At 41.1% G+C, this 20,318-nt stretch overlaps 1 protein-coding gene across 1 annotated transcript in view; it reads right to left on the reverse strand.

Annotated features, from left to right (window-relative positions):
* RAPGEF4 (Rap guanine nucleotide exchange factor 4) overlaps positions 1–20,318 on the reverse strand; it is a 234,699-nt gene that overhangs the window by 28,169 nt on the left and 186,212 nt on the right. The window contains exons 15-20 of the mRNA XM_027128182.1: positions 7,532–7,682; positions 5,707–5,795; positions 4,926–4,956; positions 4,634–4,712; positions 3,326–3,472; positions 1,304–1,401 (exon numbers count right to left, since the gene is read on the reverse strand). Of these exons, the coding sequence (XP_026983983.1) occupies positions 1,304–1,401; positions 3,326–3,472; positions 4,634–4,712; positions 4,926–4,956; positions 5,707–5,795; positions 7,532–7,682 (595 nt within the window). The remainder of the gene's footprint in view (positions 1–1,303; positions 1,402–3,325; positions 3,473–4,633; positions 4,713–4,925; positions 4,957–5,706; positions 5,796–7,531; positions 7,683–20,318) is intronic.

Below are 20,318 nucleotides of genomic sequence, written 5' to 3' on the forward strand. Positions count from 1 at the left end.
GGAAGGGAGGCCCGAGCGCTGTGTGGCAAACACATCAGGTGGCACCTTTGGCAGGGCTCTGGCTGAACTGGCTTCTGATGGCTTTCGCTTCCAGAAGAGAGCAGTGTAACTCATCCATGCCATTTTAACCCCAATCCCTCAATACTGGGAAATATTTATTTTTCAGGAAGCCACGAATGTAGATGATGAAAAATATACGAAAAGGACTGGGGGCAGACTCAGATCACACAACGCTCGTGGTTGGTTGAGTGAGGCGAGGGTGCTCACGGGCCAGACGGATGAGAGAGGGGCGGGAGAGCTAACGCCCCTTCCGTGAAGCTCCCCTCCAGGTACATTCAAGATGTTGCAAAATCTGCTCGGCGGTGAGACAGTGCATAAGACAGCTCTCCCTAGACTAGAAGGCCAGAATCATGATGAGGCTAAACAAGCTCTACAAAGTCCAAGGAGGGGAATCTTGATTTACCTACGATGTCTGATCTGATCAAACTGAACGTATTCACGCGTCACTTATGTAGTTAAGTTTTCCCCCTAAAACGCAATGCAGTTTCCCTGTAGCGCCCGTGTTGCACTTCTCTTGGTAAAGAAGCCCGGTGTGTCCAAGGATGGAAAAAACTAGTCCTCTATCCCCTGAACTGGCCCCACAAGCTCTCTAAGATACTCTAGTAGCTGCTCACTTCTACGCCTGTTACAGGAGAAACAGAACTGAACCCTACCAGCTGCAAAAAGAAGAGAGGGCCAGTCACTTATTAGCAAGGGCCGATTAAGCCTTTACTCACAGAGAGCTGGGTGGGGCCGCGAACACTGTTTTGGAGACTTAGGAAAGACGGCTGGCCTCTGAGATTTCCTACACAAGATGGAGAGAGCCCTTTCAGGGAACAGCATTTTCCCTGGACCGGAGAGTGGCTCTGCCGTAATGCATTTCTACATCCCCCCCCTAAGGGGCAGGACACATTGCTACGTCTTGTCTTAAAACATTATTTCTATCCTGGTGTCTAAGTATTCAGATTCTTAATAGTAATATTTAAACCGGGGGCATTTCAAGGACGTGAATTACTACAAAGAGTTCTGAAAGCTGAATTATGCCCCAGTAGCGGTGTTCCTTGGCGAATTTCCACAAAGGAAAATCTAAAGCTCAGAGCATCTCACATGAACACCTGAGGCTTACCTGACAGACGGCAGAAAAGAAAAAGACAAGTAGCGTTCAAGATTTTTTAGCAACTAGGTTCAACGTGACTGCAAAATTAAGCTCCAGACAAGTTTTTCTGATTGCAGACGCTGCTCTGAGGTGGCCATCCACACCTACCAGTGAATCGAATTTCTCTCGCGGGCAAGCAAACAGGCGTCCATTAATAGTGAGCGTCGTAAATACTGAAACGTCGTTAGGTTTGAGCACCACCTTTTCTGTGAACATAAAAAGCAAGAGATTGCCTATTAAATGCACCTGAGATTTGCTGCGCTGCCCTAATCACACCAACAAATTACCAGCTTGGTGAATTACCGGAACACGCAGAGTGACTGCATAAAATACAGTACTGAAGGAACGCACCGAATAAAAAAGACACAGCATTCGTGCAGGCGCACGACACTCAGGATGCCGTCAGAAATGACCGCGACACAGGAATGGAAATACCCGAGGGTCAAGTCACCCGGTTCTGCATACAGAAACCGCACCTGCTTTTTAAAAAACAAGTTACGCTTCCAGATGGTAATAACGCCCAGCACTCTGGAGATGCCAAGATAACTTTTAGAAAACTTAGGGGGTTTCTGAGATCCCACATGACTTGAGATGTAAAATTTATTACCGTGTTTTATCACTCATTCCCTAATTTGGAGGGCAACTGCATCATTAGCTTAAGTCTTCTATACTTAAAAGATAGTTCAAAAAAAACAAAAACATAATTCATACAATAAATATTTAGCATTTACTGTATGCTGGACACTGCTCTAGGCACTGAGGATACGGAAGGGAACAATACAGGGAAAAAAACCCAAAACAGTCCAGAAAGAGCTTATATCATAGTGAGGGATGCAGATAGAGCCAATGTACCGGAGAGTAAGCAGTGAGGAGGAGAAAACAATATAGCAGGGAAGGAGGCTAGGAGGTATGTATAAGGGGGAATTTTAGAAAGGGAACTGGAGAAAGGAAGGAGGGGGCCTCCATGAGACAATGACACTTGGGGGGAAACCTGAAGGAAGTGAAGGAGGCACCTGGGATAGCTATGGCGAGAGTGTGCCAGAGGGATCATCACGGCAGACAGACGTCCTGGGTCGTGTGTGCCAGGAACAGAAATGGAAGGGGATATCTTGGGAATCTAAGATGCATTTAAAAATCCTACATCAGTGGAATCATTTGTCTTCAAACACGGCAGGGATGGCTCACCCGATCCTGAAGGATCTTCCAATAACTATCAAATCGTACTGGACCAGCTAGCCTGACGGCTCTCTCCTCCAGGCTCTCACTGCAATGCATGCAGACCCTTCCAAAACTCTTGCCGGCATGGACTATAATTACTTATTTATTGTCTCCCGCCTCACCAGCCTGTGAGCAACCTGGAGGCCCAGGCTGTGTCCAACACCTCCTCTCCTCTCACAGCCACACTAAGTGGCCAGAAACTATATGAAGAATGAATGAACGACATTTCAGGAAAGCAGAGAGCAGTCTAGTAATCCTGCGAGGGAAAAGACTTCTCGTTTTGTTTGACGAGCTGAGTTCCCGCCCTCTTTACTGGGAAAGGAGGAAAACCATCATCAACTGGAAAGAACCAGCCTATGGCCACCTCCGACTTCAGACTTGTGAAAACCTACAGCCTTCAGCTAGAAAAGCCAGGTGCCCTCTTAGGGCCCACATTTCTCAGAGCTCCCAGGTCGAAGGCTTTTTTTTTTTTAATTGCAATACGGTTGATTTACAGTGTTGCGTTATTTCAGGTATACAGCAAAGTGATTCAGTACTACATATATACATATAGACACAGGTATTTACATGTATAAATTGTTTTTCAATTCTTTTCCATTATATGTTATTACAGCCTTAAGCTTTTTTGTTTAGGGTTTATAGGGAAAGAACTCCAGGCTGACATCCACACCAGAGACCTCAGTTCCAACTGTCTTGGATAGATCATTTCACCCTTTTCTGCTTCAGGGTGGTTACCTACAGGACAGGGGATATTAGACACTAGCCCAGCCCGCCCCTGACCACTTGATTTCTGTTATTTTGGGGAGCACACACAGCACCTATTTGTCCCTTTGGATCAGCTTGGAAGGGCCTCGCTAACTTCTGGCAGGGTTCTGTTTGGATGGGATATTCTGCTTTGCAGAAGGCGGTTACCTCCTCCGGAACTCATCTTGATGATGATCAGGCCTTCCCCAGAGCCTAGTTTGTCGGCAACTGCGCTGAGGACTTCCTTCACCGAGGCAGCCACTGGCACCCGGATGGTTGTGTAGGTGTGGTCCATGCAATAGACTTTAAACAGAACTATTGGGAAGGCAGCAACAGTAAGATAAGTTGGTCTTGTGAGTTCTTAAAAAAAACAAAAGCTATGCAAAATGTTTAGACACGCTCCAAAATTTGCATCCTCTTGCCATTCTTAAGATTTGTATTTATTTGTACTCATTTATGCCTATGCCTGCCCCCTTCTAAAACTTCTTACCTTAGCATTGGTCTAAGAAAAGTCCACGACTGCCAGCTCCAGTTACAAAAACCACAACAGATATTTGTGAAAAACCCACACATAGGTCATGCGAAACAATGAGAAGTATGTTTAGGCCAATTTTCTGGGTCTGCCTTTGTCTGTGAGCCTTTCTTTTTCACAATACCGGGAGTGCTGTGTTGTAGGCAGATTACTAGATTCCTGCAGCCCAGAGCAGTGGTGGGGAGCCAACATTAACGCCTCTGCAAACAGGAGCGCTTCCGCCTGGGGCCGTGAACATTTGCTGACATGGCTGCTCACTTGTTCCCTGGTTTGTGTACTCGGAGGCCAGGCCAGGTGGCACGGGTGGTACTCAGCTCAGCAGACCCCTGTGTGGCACCCAGACGCTCAGCTCTGAACACATAGATCTTGAAGGCAACTTCCAGCTCCTGTAATTCTGGAGTTTGGGGCACCGCTACATTACAAGAGTCATCTGTGGCTTAAGATGAAGATGTTATCATGATCATTCATCTTATTTTGGTTGTGATTCTTTGGAGAAATCTTAACCAAGCAAACAATAACAGCCAGCACCTCTGCCTCCCTGATGGCTGCTAACGAGGTACTGCTCAGGGCCAGAGTGCTCTCCCTGGGTGGGAGCCCCGCTCTGCAGGTGCCCCTGGCGCTCCACCTCAGCGAGGCATCTGCAAAGCGCCAGCCACCCTCCTGCCACGTTGACAACGGGTGCCTGAGATAATCTTTCTCTCCTTCAAGGAGAGGTAGCAGTGGGGGAGAGGCAGAATCAGGGGAGTGTGAACAAGCACCTCAGCTCCAGGCACAGAGTTCAAGAACATAAATAATTGGAATGCAAACGGGCACCTCCAAGCAAACCATGTGGAATACACAGGGACGGCCAAGAAAAGCTATTCTGTGGGCCCAAGGGGTGATTCCCAGGGGGGAGATTTTATTCTGACTTTAAATAATCTGCACAAGTTGGAAGACATTCTCACCTTCATCAGAGCCACGGATAGGCTGGCGCTTCTGGGCTCTGTCATCGCCTGTGTTGAACTGCTGCAAAAGAACTTTGTGCTGTAAAAAATAATAACAGCAGCAGCTGTCATAAGGAATGAATGACAAATGCACGTTTGCAACTCAGAGGACACACATCTGAGAAGCAGAGTCGAGAAATAAACGTATTTTGTCTTTACAAAGATAGCACTGTCATATATTGCAATATTATGTTTCTGGAGAACTGTCATTCTACAGGGCACAGTTAGAGAATCCTAATCCGTTGCCACTTACCTTCTTTTGTGGAGCCTTTGCATCTTCTGAACTACGAGAAATAGAGAAAGCACATTATTTAATACTGTTGGTACTATTATTTTAAATTGCTTCATTTGTATATAACTTTAATCTTACATTAGAAAATGAAACCACAGCATCCCTTCAGGAGGCAACACGAGCCTTCTTATTTTAATACTGAGAGGCCAAGGCCCAGAGGAGACAGCTAAGAGATCAGCTCTTGTCACAGACAGATCCTTTGTCGAACTGATGATAAAAGCCAGAATTTCTCGATCTCAAAGTCTATTTAGTAGCCAGTATTTAATCAACGGCTCAAAGAACAGCATGTGAAAACCTTCTGTGTTGCCACTGAGAGGACACAAATATTCACCACCGACCGCACTGGCAGCCCGAAGTGAATTTACCATATAAGTAATTCTCCTCAAACTTTCTTTGGATGCCACTGACCACTTTATTACTGGATTCACTGCCTTGAACCAAAGGGACCCGAGTTTATTGAGTTAGACACTCAGAGAGGATCTCTGGCTCCCCAGGCTCTCTCTTGGCGGCCATCTGGCACAGAAGGCAGCTACGCGGAATCTCTGTCCTTTTGTTAATCTGGCCTGACTGCACCTCTTCACCCGACGTTCAGATTGCTCAAATCAGAATAGAGTGTGGTTGTTGACAAAGCATCTTTCACCTTTTGGGAGGTGGGCAAAGGACCTCCTGGAAGATGATGTGATTCAGAGGCAGCAGGCACTTACTTGATGAAAGCACACCCCAAAGCCAAGCCCTTCCTTACATTTGCTTGACAATCTTCTCCAACTCGGGCAGTTGCTCCTTGAGGGCAGCAATCATCCGGGCATCATCTGATACAGACACATAAAACTCCTGTAATTGGCAAAGGTCACAGGCTTTTAACAAGAACTGCAAAAGGTACGTAATTCTGTAAAGAGCAACAAAGACGTGTCCCTATGTCATCTGCCTCACTAGCATCTCCAGACCATGGTTTCATGGACTGGGGACAAAAAAGTAAAAGAGAATGTTACGGCATGCCTAAATTCACAATTGCAAGTGAGAAAAAATTTTGGAAACTGATGGTGGTGATGTTTGCGTTACATTGCGAATGTAATTAGTGCCACTGAATTGTATGCTTAAGAAAGATTAAAACAGCAAATTTTATGTTTGATATATTCTACCACAATAAAAAAAATTAAAAAAAACTGAATTGCAAATGAATTGTTTCTATGATATTTATACCAAAGGCGATGCAATGCAATGTTCTGGAATGGGTTATTTTATAGTCTATCCTTTAAGAGCACTGTTTTCACCTCAGTGTTTTTTCAGGGAAATTTTAATATTTATTTTGAATATTATTTTAGTATTTGTTGTTTAATATTTACCACTGGTCGCGGTTAACTGTTGGTGGTAAAAGTACAGTTGTGGTTGTCAGCACTGAACTGAAATTCTGCTGAGTTTATGTCACCAGCTCAGGACTCTTCACTGACGTCCTGTGAACGGCCCCGCCCACTGTGCAGCAGCCACCGTGCCCTGCTTTGTGCAGGAGCAGTGGCCTCCCCAGCAGGAGCTGAGAGCTGTGGCAGTGGCAGCTTCGCACCACTTCGGCTCATCTGTAAAGTGGTCCTTTACTCGATGCAATGGGTAGGGGCCATGACCCAATGACCCAAGCTACTATTATTCCTCTACATTTTCAAAATCCTTTATCCCACAGCCGTGAGGGACTCTCATCGTCCACCTTTCCTCCCAGCCTCACTTCTCTGCCTGCCAAATGACATGAGTAAAAAGGAGAGACTGGGGACGTTTCTTCTGGATAATTCATTCTTGAACAGACAGACTGATAAGGTTTGAAACAGAAGCCACATTGCCTTTTGCCTGCACAGGAGTAAGGTCCCCATCTCAGATTCGGAGGACAGAATGAGTCATCAAGGATTAAATGCCCAGGTCAATGCTGTGACTTGGGCTGGAGCCATGGGAAGGAAAAGGGAAGCTCAGCTTAAAGCAGTGTTTACAAAGTAAATCGTTTCCCTTCAGAACTACCTCGTGGCCCCAGGAATTCCTCAGTAAAGTTATCTGCTTCACTCTACTCAAAAGTATCCACCATTTGATCTAGTAATCCCACTGCTAGGAGTATAAGCAAGGATAGACCTATTGGCACGAAAGTGTTCACTACGCTGTTATTCTAGGAAGGTAAAAATGGAAATGATGTAAATATCCAATAATATGGGAACAAATAAATATATCTGTGGCAGGGCCATTAGAAAGTTTTCTTAGAAAGACTCTACTGACATGGAAAACTCCTTACATCAAGGGGAAAAAGCAGCCTGTAAAATGATGGGTACTATGTGATTACAACTACGGAAAATATAACAGAGAAAATAACCAAATGAAAATACATTAGAATGCTACTTCCAGTTATTGAATTAGAGGGGCGGGATAATGGATGATGCTTTTCTTTACTTTCCTTATAGTACCTTTCTGATGAACGAACATGTTCACAGATTCTAGAATCTGCAATTACAGTCCCTCCAGGGAAGCTGCCATGCCTATGGGTAGCCCCTGCATTGTAGGACAAAGGTGCATTCTTGGCAGGGATGACCCCCACGTACCTCCAGGAAAGCCATCGCCACATCATCCTCTTGCAGGACGTCTCCATACATGGCGGCCCACTGCAAAACCAGGCGGATGACTCGCCTCTTATTGTTGAGGGCATAATCCATTTTCTCCTGTTCTGTACCTTGTGAAGGCTGTGCGTGGTAAGTGCCAAGGAGTCAAGGAAGATATTTAGCCATTCACTGTGCTACTTGCAAAGACAGGGTGACAGATCCCAGCTTCAGAAAGCCTGCCTCCTGGACGACTGGAACACCTTCCTTAGGCCCTCAAGAAAACCCTCACCAGCACACGGGTTCTGGACCAGATGCAGACAAACCCAGCCGGCTTTGCCTTGATCGCTGCCCAAAGAATTAGACTTGCATGGCTCCACTTGGACTTGTGTGTTGACAAGGATTCTTGTTGCGCCTGGCTCCGGCTCTCATCACATTCCCTGCCTGCCTGCTGCCCTCCTTCAACTCTAGCGTAATGCTTCCTGCTGTTGCGCCTTGGCACCTCTTGTTGGCTCCCACAATTCTGGGCACATCTCTACAATCCTTCATTATGTGCACTTCAGTTAAACACTTACGAGTGGGCATCTAGTCCTGCTGGAACCGTGACTGACACAAAAAGCACATGGGAAGGAAGTGAGGCTCAGGTAGATAAACTCACCCAGGGTTAGGACAAGGAAAGGCTCCTGCTGTATCCGTCTTCCGGTGAGGGACTCAGACACAGTTTTTTTTAGACACAGTTTTTATACCATCCTTTTTTCTCTTGCTCAGAACCATTACTTAACTCTTATTGGCTTTTTGTGCATCAGTGGTTAGTCATCTTAACTACAGATTCCTTGAGGCTTGGGGTAACACGTTATTTTTCTTGTATTCCGTACCATGCCTAGCACAGTGACATTTACATAGAAATTTTATCCATTAATACAACAGATACCTGATTGAGTGTCTACTGTATGTGTCTGGTGAAGGTCCCTGCTCTCAGTTTACATTCTTCTGTGGATTACAGTAGGGAAAATATAGTATGTGATCAAGAAAAATTTTAGATTAGACATACTGTTCCTTTTTCAGTGATTTATAGTACATATTATAGACGATTCGTTCATGAAACAATTTCCTTTTTATAACTTACACTGTAACTTGCACAGAGAGTACCTCAGTTAAGCCCTACTTTATAGTCTTGTGATGAAAACATCATTCTTTCTACAAGTAAGCAAGCTGACAGTAAAGGAGTGTGAATGGCCAAGATTACATAGTGAGATTGTAGAGCTGGTTTTAAATCCCAGACTCCTAATTCCAGCTAGTTTATTCTGCATTATACAATATCCCTGTGCCTCATACCTGGCTACAAGACTGGGCATGTCTTAGCTTACGACCATGATTTAAAAGGCACTGTAGAAAACTGTCTTGTGGCAGTGCTATGCTTGGGAGCTAAACCAGTCCAGGGCCTTTTCTAAAGGGACTATAAGTAATCATGATCAAGGTAAGTGACAGAACTTTAAAGCAAAGGTTTACTGCATGTAAATGGGTTGCAAAATGGCTTTCATCAACTGAGCACGGGATTCATTAAAAAAGAAAATTGCTCAACCTGTATTGCTACAATTCTCTTTGAGCTTACAATAAAAAAGGGAGGAAAGATCACTTTCTGTGAAAATTATTTTTTTTCTGATTAACCCTTTGGTCTCTTGCTGGGATGCACACATAACTCAGTTTTTCTTTCCAAAGAATTGTAATGCCGGGCACTACATTTTAAGACTATCTTTTAGGGTACCTAGGAGCACAGTCAGGCACGTGGTGGGTACCAAGCGAGTAAGTCTTGACTGATTGAAAAATATGTACTTGTTCACTCATAAGTCAGTAAGAGAGTGAGAGAGAGAGAGAGGTTCTTTCCTACTTGTATGAGGCTGAAATGGTTTGAAATATCTAGTTGATAGTAAGTGGATATGATTCTAACTTTCCAGGTTATCCCGACTTGGACTCAAGGAAGCAATACAAATGCTTGTATGTTGCATCCAGAGGCACCAGCTGCACACCTGTGGCTAATCTATAGGGCCCTAGTGTAGGATGACTAAATTGTCATTGTCTCTGTGGGTCAGGACGGAGATTTTTCTTGTCTTCTCTTCTGCTGGGGAAATCTGTCTTTTGTGTACAATAAAAACACATGATTGCAAGGATTAACGTGATTAACGCTTCAAATGTGGGTCGGGCTCTACAGTTTATAATAAATATACTCAAGTGCTTACATGATCGTGTAATGCGCTCCACAAACCTGAAGGGTAAATATTTACAGATGAGGAGACCGAGGGTCAGAGAGGAGATCTGCCCAAGGTTGTTCAGTGAGTAAATGGCAGGGCTTACAAATCCAGGCAGGGCTCTTATGGCCACTCCTATGGCCCAAGCAGTGGCTCTAGTGACTACACACTGGTGCTTGGGTTCATGAAATTATTACCAGTAATTGCATCTGGGAAGCAGAGATCCTAATGGGAAAGAGTTCTCCTCCTCTCTCTCCTTCTCCCTCTCTCTCTCATCTGTCCTTCCTCCCTCCCTCCCTCCCTCCTTCCCTCCTTCTCTTCGTTCCTTCCTTTTTGCTGAAGTTCCTAGTTTCCTAGAGCTGACTCAGCATGTCCAGTCCCGAAACCAAGGGCTGAGTGCCCCCTACTCTTCATGTATAGCTCCACAGCCTCCTGGGAGCTAGAACTGACTGAATCCAGAGGGAGTAGGAAGAGGCTTTCTCTTTTTTCTCATGAAAGTTACGAATCTTTACCTCTGGAAAAAACAAAAGGAAGCACTGATTTGTTTCACAAAGTCTTGCCTTTCCCCTTACAGGTGTTTATTCACTAAGGTGGAGTTGGGAGTCATAGTATTTTCATAGCTGAATCTAGGCACGTGCTCAAGGATTCGGCCCCTCCACAGGCATCACACCATTCCAGTCCTCAACAGGCTGCTGAATCAGATTCTCAGGGGACACAGAGAAGACTCTACATGTAATTCATCTGCCTGAAATGGTCACAGGGGAGGTGCTGGGGCTTCTATTTATTCCCATAACAATCTCCCCAGGTTTTTAGAATATTTATGTGATTTTTAGATTTTATTTAACTCCTACAAAAAAGAAGGGGAAAGAGAAGAAACCTATATTCCCTTCAGAAAGCAGCCAAAGAATAAAGAGCATCCCACCAGGTCCCTTGTCTCAATATGATGTCAAAACTGCAAGCTAACAAGAGTAACATTTCAAATATAGTATCTGTAAATTCACACACATCAGAAAGGTTGCAGAAACCATTACTTTCCGCGGCTAAAGCTGGGATACTAATGCATGAACCATTTGATGGAGAAAGTCCTATGTGGAATAAAAATCTAACTCTTCTCCAGCACAAATAACAGTTTAGAAAGGATCATTAATGCATACCACACACATTTTTAACATACGAAGAATACCATCTGAAATACATACTTAGCTAATGGCTGTTTCAAGAGTAGGTTAGTAGAGAGTATCAAACACATAATAATCTAATGAGTTTGTCATATGATCAGGAAATACTTGTATAGAATAAGGTCATGACTCGTGATATCATGACAGCTGGGTTCTGGTAAGAAGCAATATGGCTGCTTGAATTCATGGGAAAAAGTCACAGAAAGATAACATGGTTCTGGTATTTGATTCTGGTAGCTCATAAAGTGCTAGTTTAAAGTCTGGAAGAGAATCTGGAATTATTCCCTTAATTGTTACTTTTAACACCATTAAGAAAAGGCCATAGTAGTCCAAGTGGCCAAACTCATCAGTCATATACTGAGTTGATTTCAGCTGATTCACAGAATCATAGAATCTGAGCTTTATCTCCTTCAACTCCACCATTTTTAGAGGTAAGGGAACAGGTAGAATGAGGTGAAGTGATTTTTCTGAATTTATCAATGGAATTCTTCCAACTAGAACTCAGCTGTCTTACCTCCCGCCCCAGTACTCTGCTGACTTGTTTACGTTATTGTGTTTGTCTAATATTATTATTTCTATATCCAAACATATGCAGCAGAATTAGGTAACCTAGAAGTTTGTTGGATAACAGGGAAATCCATGTGAGATGTAGAACTGATCCTCAAAAGCCCTCAAAGAAGACAAAGCACATACAGAAAACCAAGAGTTAATTGTTGCAGCCTTGACCATCTGAGAGTCAGCGAAGCAGGATCCCTCATGTCTGAACTAGACCCTCTCTGCTATATATATTCAACCAGTTCTCTTGTCCAATGTCTGTTGATTTAGAAAGCAGTGGCTCTCCACTCCTAATCAGACCAGACATTCTTAAACTACTGATGATTCAAATCCTAATTTGAGGTTTCTCATTATGGTAATACGACTTTTCACCATCCAAGAGCATTAAATAAGAATCCTTCAGCAACATAGATGGACCTAGAGATTATCAAATTAAAATGAAGTCAGACAGAGAAAGACAAATATCATATGATATCACTTGTATGTGTAATCTAATAAAAAGATACAAATGTACTTCTATACAAAACAGAAACATACCCACAGACATAGAAAACAAACTTATGGCTACCACAGGGGATGGTGGGGGGCAGGGGGAGAGATAAATTAGGAGTTTGGGATTAACATATACACACTACAATGTATAAAACAGATAATCAACAAGGACCTACTGTATAGCACAGGGAACTATACTCAGTATCTTGTAATAACCTATAATGGAAAAGGATCTGAAAAAGAACATATATATCTATAACTGAATCACTTTGCTGTACACTTGAAACTAACACAACATTGTAAATTAACTATACTTCAATAAAAAAAGAAAACAAATTCAAAAAAAAGAATCCTTAACTGCAGGAACCATGTCATAAATTCATTGTGGATCTCTACATTTCCTAATCAAGGACTGGGCACGTAAACATAAAAAGCCTCAAATGTTCACCTTAAACTATTCAGTGACACTGTTTGGAGTGCTACATATAATAGAATATTCTTTAAACTGTTTTTCCCCCAAAATATCACAGCTCTTTAAAACTCTTTATCTAAATTACCTGAAATTCCATTTTGTCGAGATATCAAATGCAGCTCATAGATACATTCTAAGTAAGTTCATATTCAATGTTACCAGGTTGACTAAGTCTACAGTAAATACCAAAATCTGGCACATCTTTTAAACAGAACCTTTTAGTTATTGGGTATTTAGTCTATAGGACCACAGGCTTTCAGAATGACTAAATCTTTATTGAACTGGACCAGCCCCTTTGACATCATATAAACATGGATGAAGACAAATTGGATCTGTTTTCAGTGAGGTATTAGGGCTGAGAATCAGGAGAGGTGAAGGCCACAGAGTCTACCCTGCCAACAGCAGGTTTAATATTCCACTGAGGCATTTTCCTCATGCCGGCTCTGCCGTTCAAACACTGTAATTATTTCATATATTTTTACCTAGTTATTATCTTACTCACCACAGGCACCTGTAATTTTTCTGTATTTTTTTTTACTGCTCATTTACTTATTCTTAATTCAGCTAATAATGGTTCCATGTATTAAAATTATCATGGGGAAAGTAAGTGAAAACCTCCTAGGATGTAGAGGCAGCAGATTCATTACAGCCTACAACAGGGAATAAAATATTATGTATACTTTTTGCAGTAAGTACATGCTAATTATGCAGCTATTTATAAAACACTTAGCAACATTCAAACTGATACTCTTCAATGTTGTTGTTTTTTAAAACCCTGCTTTGCACACAAGATCTCTGCTTGAAGCTGAAAACAAACTTTGGGGGTCATCTGCCCACTGACTAGACAAAGCTTTTGCACATTATCTTATGCCATATTCCTCTCATGATGGTACAATTATTTATTTATAGGGGGCAATATTTACACAGGGCTTTAAGGTTTATAATGTATTTCCCACACACAGCCTTATTTGATCTTCGCAAAAACCTGGTGAGGTGGGTAGGGCAGGTATAATTACCCCTATTATATAGATGGGGTACAGAGAGGTTAAGGATAATTGCCAAGTAATATAGGTTTCAAGACGCAGGTCTTAAACACGGGTCTTTTGACTGCAGAGCTCTTGCTTTTCCTACTGTAGTATGGGCCTCTTTACTACCCTGCTTGACTTTGTGGAGCCTCCCCACATCCTGAGCACCAAGTCTACTCCTTCCTTGTTGCAGCATGTGCTTGGGAATGCAAGTTCTGGAACTAGACCATCTGGGTTCATCTCTTGGCTTCCCCGCTTATCAACTGTGAGACCCCTGGTCAGTTAACTGACCATATAGAGCCTCAGTCTCTCCATCATCAGAAAACTTCATAGGATTGCTGTTAAGAAGGAGATGAGGCAATACTGGTAAACCATGTAGAATGGCATCGGAGACATGTTAGGTACTCAGTTAAAGGTTATCGATCATCATTATCGCTGATCCACCTCTGGAAATAATACAAAATCTTTAAATGGATGGCTTTGGAATTTTTCATAAGACCAGGCATTTCTGAGTTTAACACTGTGATGCTGTTCCTACCAACACAGCTGCTCCTGTGTTTGTGTGCACCTTCCTTATTGCCTATTGTGTGTAACCAATCCTTATTGCTTATCTATTAATTTGGAGCTCACATGAGCTCTTTCTGCCTCCCATTTTCTTGCTCAGAATATTTTTTTTCCTCACTGATTTTCAGACTTCTCTGCATTTTTAGAAGCCTTTAGTTCTTGGCTATTCTTTTTAGTTTCAGTCAGGGGTTTGTACTCATAGCAGAGCAGTTAGGACTTGGCCTAATGCAACAATTGCTTGGGTTCGAATATTGTTCCAACCCTTACTAGCTATGTAACTTGGGGCAAATTATTTATCTGCTTAGTCTCACTTCCTTAATGCAAAAAGAGTACACATCTCACAGTGTTGACATGAGGCTGAGAAAATGTATATAAAATACTTTGTAGAATATCTGATAATACAGCCATTTTCTTTGAAAGAGGATACCATGTTCCTATCATCATCAAACCAAGCCTTCCTTATTGGAAATAAACTGAAATTGCATATCTGCAGAGATAAATTGTTCTTATAGTAAACATGGATCAAACACTTTTTGGAACCAAGTAAAGGACTAAAATGGTATAATTTGGCTTCAACAAAATTTCAGCTGACAATCTTCCTTAGAAATGCCAAGAATATTCCTAAAAACATGGCTTTAAGAATCTGACGCTCTTTTGTAAATCTTGATTTACAAATTTTGGTAATTGTTCCTCTTAGAGAACCCAAGTCAACTTATAAAGAGAATACCCCCAGGTCATTTTCACAGAGAAATAAAGGAGGGAGACTCTGCCTTTTCAGTAAGGAAAGCTATTGTGTTTACTTTGTTTCTGTATAAGAGACGTAATACATACAAAGGCAGTTTTAGCTAAAACTTAGTGGCAAATCTGTATTCCATATTTTCTTTTTAATTCAAGAAACTAAATTATTTTCACGCCAGAAGCATAAAATTCATGTTCAATACTAAGACGAAAGAAATTAGGATACTAAGAGAAAATATTTGACCAAAATTATTGCTGTATTTACATTTTTATAAATTTAAATATAAACCATTTATCACTTAAGATTCTTTCAGCTGAAGTAACAATCTGTTCTAAACAACAGATTGTTGTTTAGAACAGATAGTATTGTTGTATTTGTTGACATATCGGTAGGGTAAGCTTCAGGATTGGTCCAAGTGTAATGATGTCATCATAGACTTCATTTTTTCCCTGACGCTCAACTCATCTCAGCTTTGTCATAGGGCTTATTCCCCTAATGGTTGTAGGACGGCTGCCACAGGCAATTGGGGCAACAGGCTGCCTGTTCTTTCTTTTTTATTAAAGTATAGTCGGTTTACTACATTGTGTTTGTTTCAGGTGTACAGCATAGTGATTCAGTTATTTTTTTCTGATTGTATTCCATTATATGTTATTACAAGATACTGACTATAATTCCCTGTGCCATATAGTAAATCCTTATTGCTTATCTATTTTATGTATAGTAGTTTATATCTGTTGATCCCATACTCCTAATTTGTCACCGCCCCCTTTGGTGACCATGAGTTTGTTCTCAAAGTCTGCGAGTCCGTTTCTGTTTTGTTCCTGTTCTCTTAACTGCTTTTTACTCAGAAGCCCCAGGAAGCCTCTCTTTGAATCTCACTGGCCCTGTCTACATTGGGCCTGCAGTGTGAGAGCCAATCACGGTCAAAGGCAGCCAATTACCATGACCAGCTAGTCTGACCACCTGACATGGCACTGATGGTGGGGACTCAAATACAATGTCCATTGCAACTGGAATTACATTAATGCTACACGGAGTTCCTCCAAACATCTGTTAGTATATGAGGAATCTTAGGCGGTTATTTGGCTTCCGAGTGCCTTGTAAAATGTAAATAAATATCATACCAGTGCCTTTTTTGCCTCACATGTGGGGGCTGGTGTTGGAAAGATAAAGTAAATGATGTGAAAATGCTCTGAATCAAAGATACGTTTATTAAAATTCAAAATAATATTAACTCAGTTGTGATCACTTAATTGAAGGCCTGCCTGCATTTGTACAGACAAAAAGAAGGCAGAGTTTAACCATAAAACACAAAATTACAACAATAGGACAGCAATAAACATCAAAAGCGTTAAAATATTCCGTATTCTTTGCTTACATTTAGAAAATAAAAGTAAGGAATATATGTGGGCAAAGGTTTAGCTGGAAGGATGCTGATTCATCCCACTGTTTGTGATAGGAAAAAATGTGGAGATAATCTAAATATTCGATAGGAAGAGGCTAAGAAAATTAATTATGACATATCTACCATATAATATTGTGAATCAATAAAAATGATAACATGTTATTCTCATGCATCCTCGTCACCTTGTTGCCCAGCACAGTATAACATTGTAAGTGTTCAGTGTTTGTGGAATTATCTGGAAAACATGATGTAGTTGTATTTGTATATACTGATTTGAAAAGATAGCCACAACATACTGAGTGAAGAAAACCATATTTTTAAAAACCATATACAACATGATCTCACTTATATAAAATTATACATGTATATAATTTCTGAAAGCTTTTTCATAATACAATGGTGAGATACCAGGTGAATTTTATTCTTTTTCTGTAAATTGAATTTTTTACAATGAGAATGTTCTATTTTTAAGGATGACAAAGCTATCTATATTTAGAAAAATGGTGTGAAAAAAATTAATGGGAGAGAAATGGCTCTGTTTGTTTAGTAACAAACCATACACAGTTATTTAGCGTATGACCCCATTCTTGTATTTCAAAGCATATATCTATATGTATAGAAAAAAGACTGGAAGGCTACATACCAAAATGTTAACCATAGTAATACCTGGTAGGTTTATAGGGGGTTTTAATTTTCTTTTTAAAGACTAATGGAAAATTGAACTGAATTCTAAGTACAGATTTTGAAAAGATTAAAGAAACTAGAGATGAAAAGTACAGAAATTGAACAAACATAATTTTAAAAACTCATTATAAAGCACTTGTATTCATCAGGCCAAATCATGTTCCAAGCATATCTAATGAATAGAGAGTCTCTCTCATTAGCACATAAAAGGCCTGAAATATTAATGTTAAACAGAGTTTTACCATCTTCTTCTGTGCTAAAAGCAAAATTGGAGGAGACGTACAATGTGGATTAAGGACAGAAATAGCCACCAGTGGCTTGGGGCTCAAATCTTTTCTGTACTAGTAATTACCTTTCTCTGAGCAAATCATAATTTTTCATTATCCTAGTTTATTGATTTGGAAAAAGAGCAGTGAAAACACTGACTTCTTCGTAGAGCTGCTATGAAAAGTCACACATATTAAGTACTTAAAAACACTCAGCCAAATCAACTCACTCAGCATAAGTGCTTTAATGGAACGTGGTTAAGTATTATATTTTCCTATCCCTAAATCCCGTAACAACATGGGTATTAGCCCACTTGCTCCGTTTTACGTTCTATCTCCCTGTCACATGAGGACATGGTGCTAAGCAGTTTATATGTGTTTGTTTTTGTTTTTTTTTTTGACTGTTCATTGTCTATTTCTCCACTTTCTCTATTTTTCTTTACAGTCCAGTAAAGCGCTTTGCCTTTCTTTGACCAATATATCAGCAGTGACTCAAGCTACTCCCAGGGATGTGGGAATGAGGTGAGGGCCCAGGATGTTTGGAGTAGATTTACTCTAAACGCTGTTCCTTAGTTGCTACCCCCGAGGTTCCCTTCTAAGGTCTGGACTCTTTAAGGATTCCTGCAGTTCTCTGAGTTACCCCATCCCTCTGATGAATTCCTTTATTCCTTAAGTCACTCACAGTTGGTTTACGTTACTTATGACCAAAAAAAGGAGCTTATATAAGAAGCCTATATAACATCTCCCTGGAGGCAAAGGGACTAAAACTTGAGTCTTTAGCATGATATAAACACACTTACACATATGTGACTTTCAAGGATAGAGCCCTTCCATTCGTTTGCCTGCAGCAGGATAAGTTTCTGGCCTCCCTGGCATGCTTTCTCGAGGCATTAGAGGACAGTAATTCTTGTTTTACTCCCAGTATCTAAGGACTGGACTTAAGCTGTCCAATATGGCAGCCACTAGCCACATCTGGCTATTTACATTTAAATTAATAGAAATTAAATAAAATTAACAATTCAGTTCCTCAGTCATAGTGGCCAATTTCAAGGCTAGTGGCTACTGGACTAGCACAGATATAGAATATTTCCATCACTGCAAAAAGTTCTATTGGACACTATTTATTTGGTTTTAACAAATTAGGCCCACTTTGGTTTTTAGCCAACTGAAGCACAGATGAACATGTATCATGCATGCAATACATTACCAAGAAATGTTCTGAAACTCTAATTAAAAGATAAGCTTTTAAAGAAATAAGTTGTGAAGAAAAAAAAAGTGACACACCCCATGCTTGGAACCCTAAGACCTGGATAAATCCTAGTTCTGCCACTTGCCTTGGGTATGTTTGTTTTTGCCTCAGAATCCTCATTTGTAAAATAAAGCTGATACTAACCCAATAGAGTCCTGTAAGGATAAAGTAGTAGAATATGGGTCAGTGGTGCCTGACACATAGAGTTGATTCAAAATAGAACAATTAAGAGAATCTAAGTTCTCAAAGGGCGGGATGTGAAGGAGGTGGTCTGAGGGCACTAAGTAGTGTAGATGATACCCAACCATCCTGATTCCTTCCATCTCTGAGAAAAGAATTAGGATTGGATATCACAGGCCTCCCTTATTCTACTGTCCACTTTCCTGCCTTCTCCTCCTCCCTGCAACATCATCCCCGCCACATCCCTACTGGGGCATGGCACAGACTTTCCCTCTAGGATCTTCTATTTTAAGAACAGAGGTCAGTGCTATGAATGTTCTCAATCAATTCTGAAGGAGAATAAGCTAATAAGAAATCAGAATTTGCCAGAAGAATAGAAGCTTAATGTTTGGGGCTTTGAGTTGTAAAGATATGACTTGGCCCACTACGTTCTCTCACCCTTTTTTCGGTTTTGTTTGCCTTAAGCTTATCAACATGCTAACTGTTGGGGGGAAAAAAAAATCTAAACTCAATGGTGGTTTTTATTTTTCCTTCCAACAAATCTCAAAGGTCTAATAATGATTACTAAGCATGGAGTTAAAGAGCACAGAGAGATCCTGAATGTGTTAATTTTACTTGAGAAAAACTATGTATGAGCCAGAAAGAATGTGTAATATATTTAAGTCTCATTAAGCTGTCATTACTTGGAAAGATATTTTCCAGGCAAATAAACACCCAAATCTCACTCTTGCAGCATCCTCAGAATAGCACATTCAACTCCAATCTCCTATCCTCACACATTCTGTTGACTTCAAAGAGAATTATGGGTGAACAAGAAAATGAGAATCAGGTAGGGCAATTATAATTCTGAAAAAGGAAAACAGGCCACATTGATTGGGTTGCTCAGAGAAAAGAGAGCCATTCTCCTTCACTATATTTTGCTGCTCAAGAAGGCCAAAGTATTTGGGGGCCTAATTTTTTGCTGCTTTAAAAATAAAGCAGAATTGGAAAGTATACTTTCACATTCTGCCAAAGTTGAGGGTGAATCTCATTCATAATATTCACTCCTCTTATTCAACTTCTATCTTCTGAATGTTCCCTCTGTGCCAGACACTGTGCACCCACTGGTCAACTCAATAGACTATTGAAAAGCTGCCCCCAAACAAGTTCAGTGTGAAGCTACCTAGAGGAACTGCCATTAGAATTTCAAGTTTTATATCTTTGACATAAGTCCATGGGATAATGATAAAAATAGCCACAAAGGAATACCTTTCGGTATCTAGAGAACAGGGTGAACTAGGACGAATGTGAAAGAAAAGTGACCCCCCAATGATAACTTGTATCTATCTCAGCAGGTTAGTGTTCTGATTAATACTACAGCTTAGAGGGACACAAACAGATCACCGTCCATCCTGCCAGGTATCCGGACAGAGGTACAAAGTCTGTCTCCAAGCTTAGGAAACTATCCCTAATAATATTCCCTAATGATATTGTTCACCATAGCCTTCCTGGCCTACCTCCCAGGTATGTATATTTCTCATCAGCATTACCTTCCTTATAAGGGTAAACTGGCTCACTTTTCTCTGCACAGGGAATAAGGAGGAAATCCTTAAACATGGCACAGCAAAACCATGCCAGGGAGAGCTGGAAACCTACGTGAGGGGAAAACTGCTGAGGTTTCAGAGTTCGACAAGGGCGGAAAGCACAATTCTGCCCGAGCCATGACTTACCTTGAGAGCATGCAATGAGATAACGGCCA

The sequence above is a fragment of the Aethalodelphis obliquidens genome, unplaced genomic scaffold, assembly GCF_003676395.1.
Source record: "Aethalodelphis obliquidens isolate GAN/ISIS:26980383/991018 unplaced genomic scaffold, ASM367639v1 scaffold2, whole genome shotgun sequence".
Classification (NCBI taxonomy): domain Eukaryota; kingdom Metazoa; phylum Chordata; class Mammalia; order Artiodactyla; family Delphinidae; genus Aethalodelphis; species Aethalodelphis obliquidens.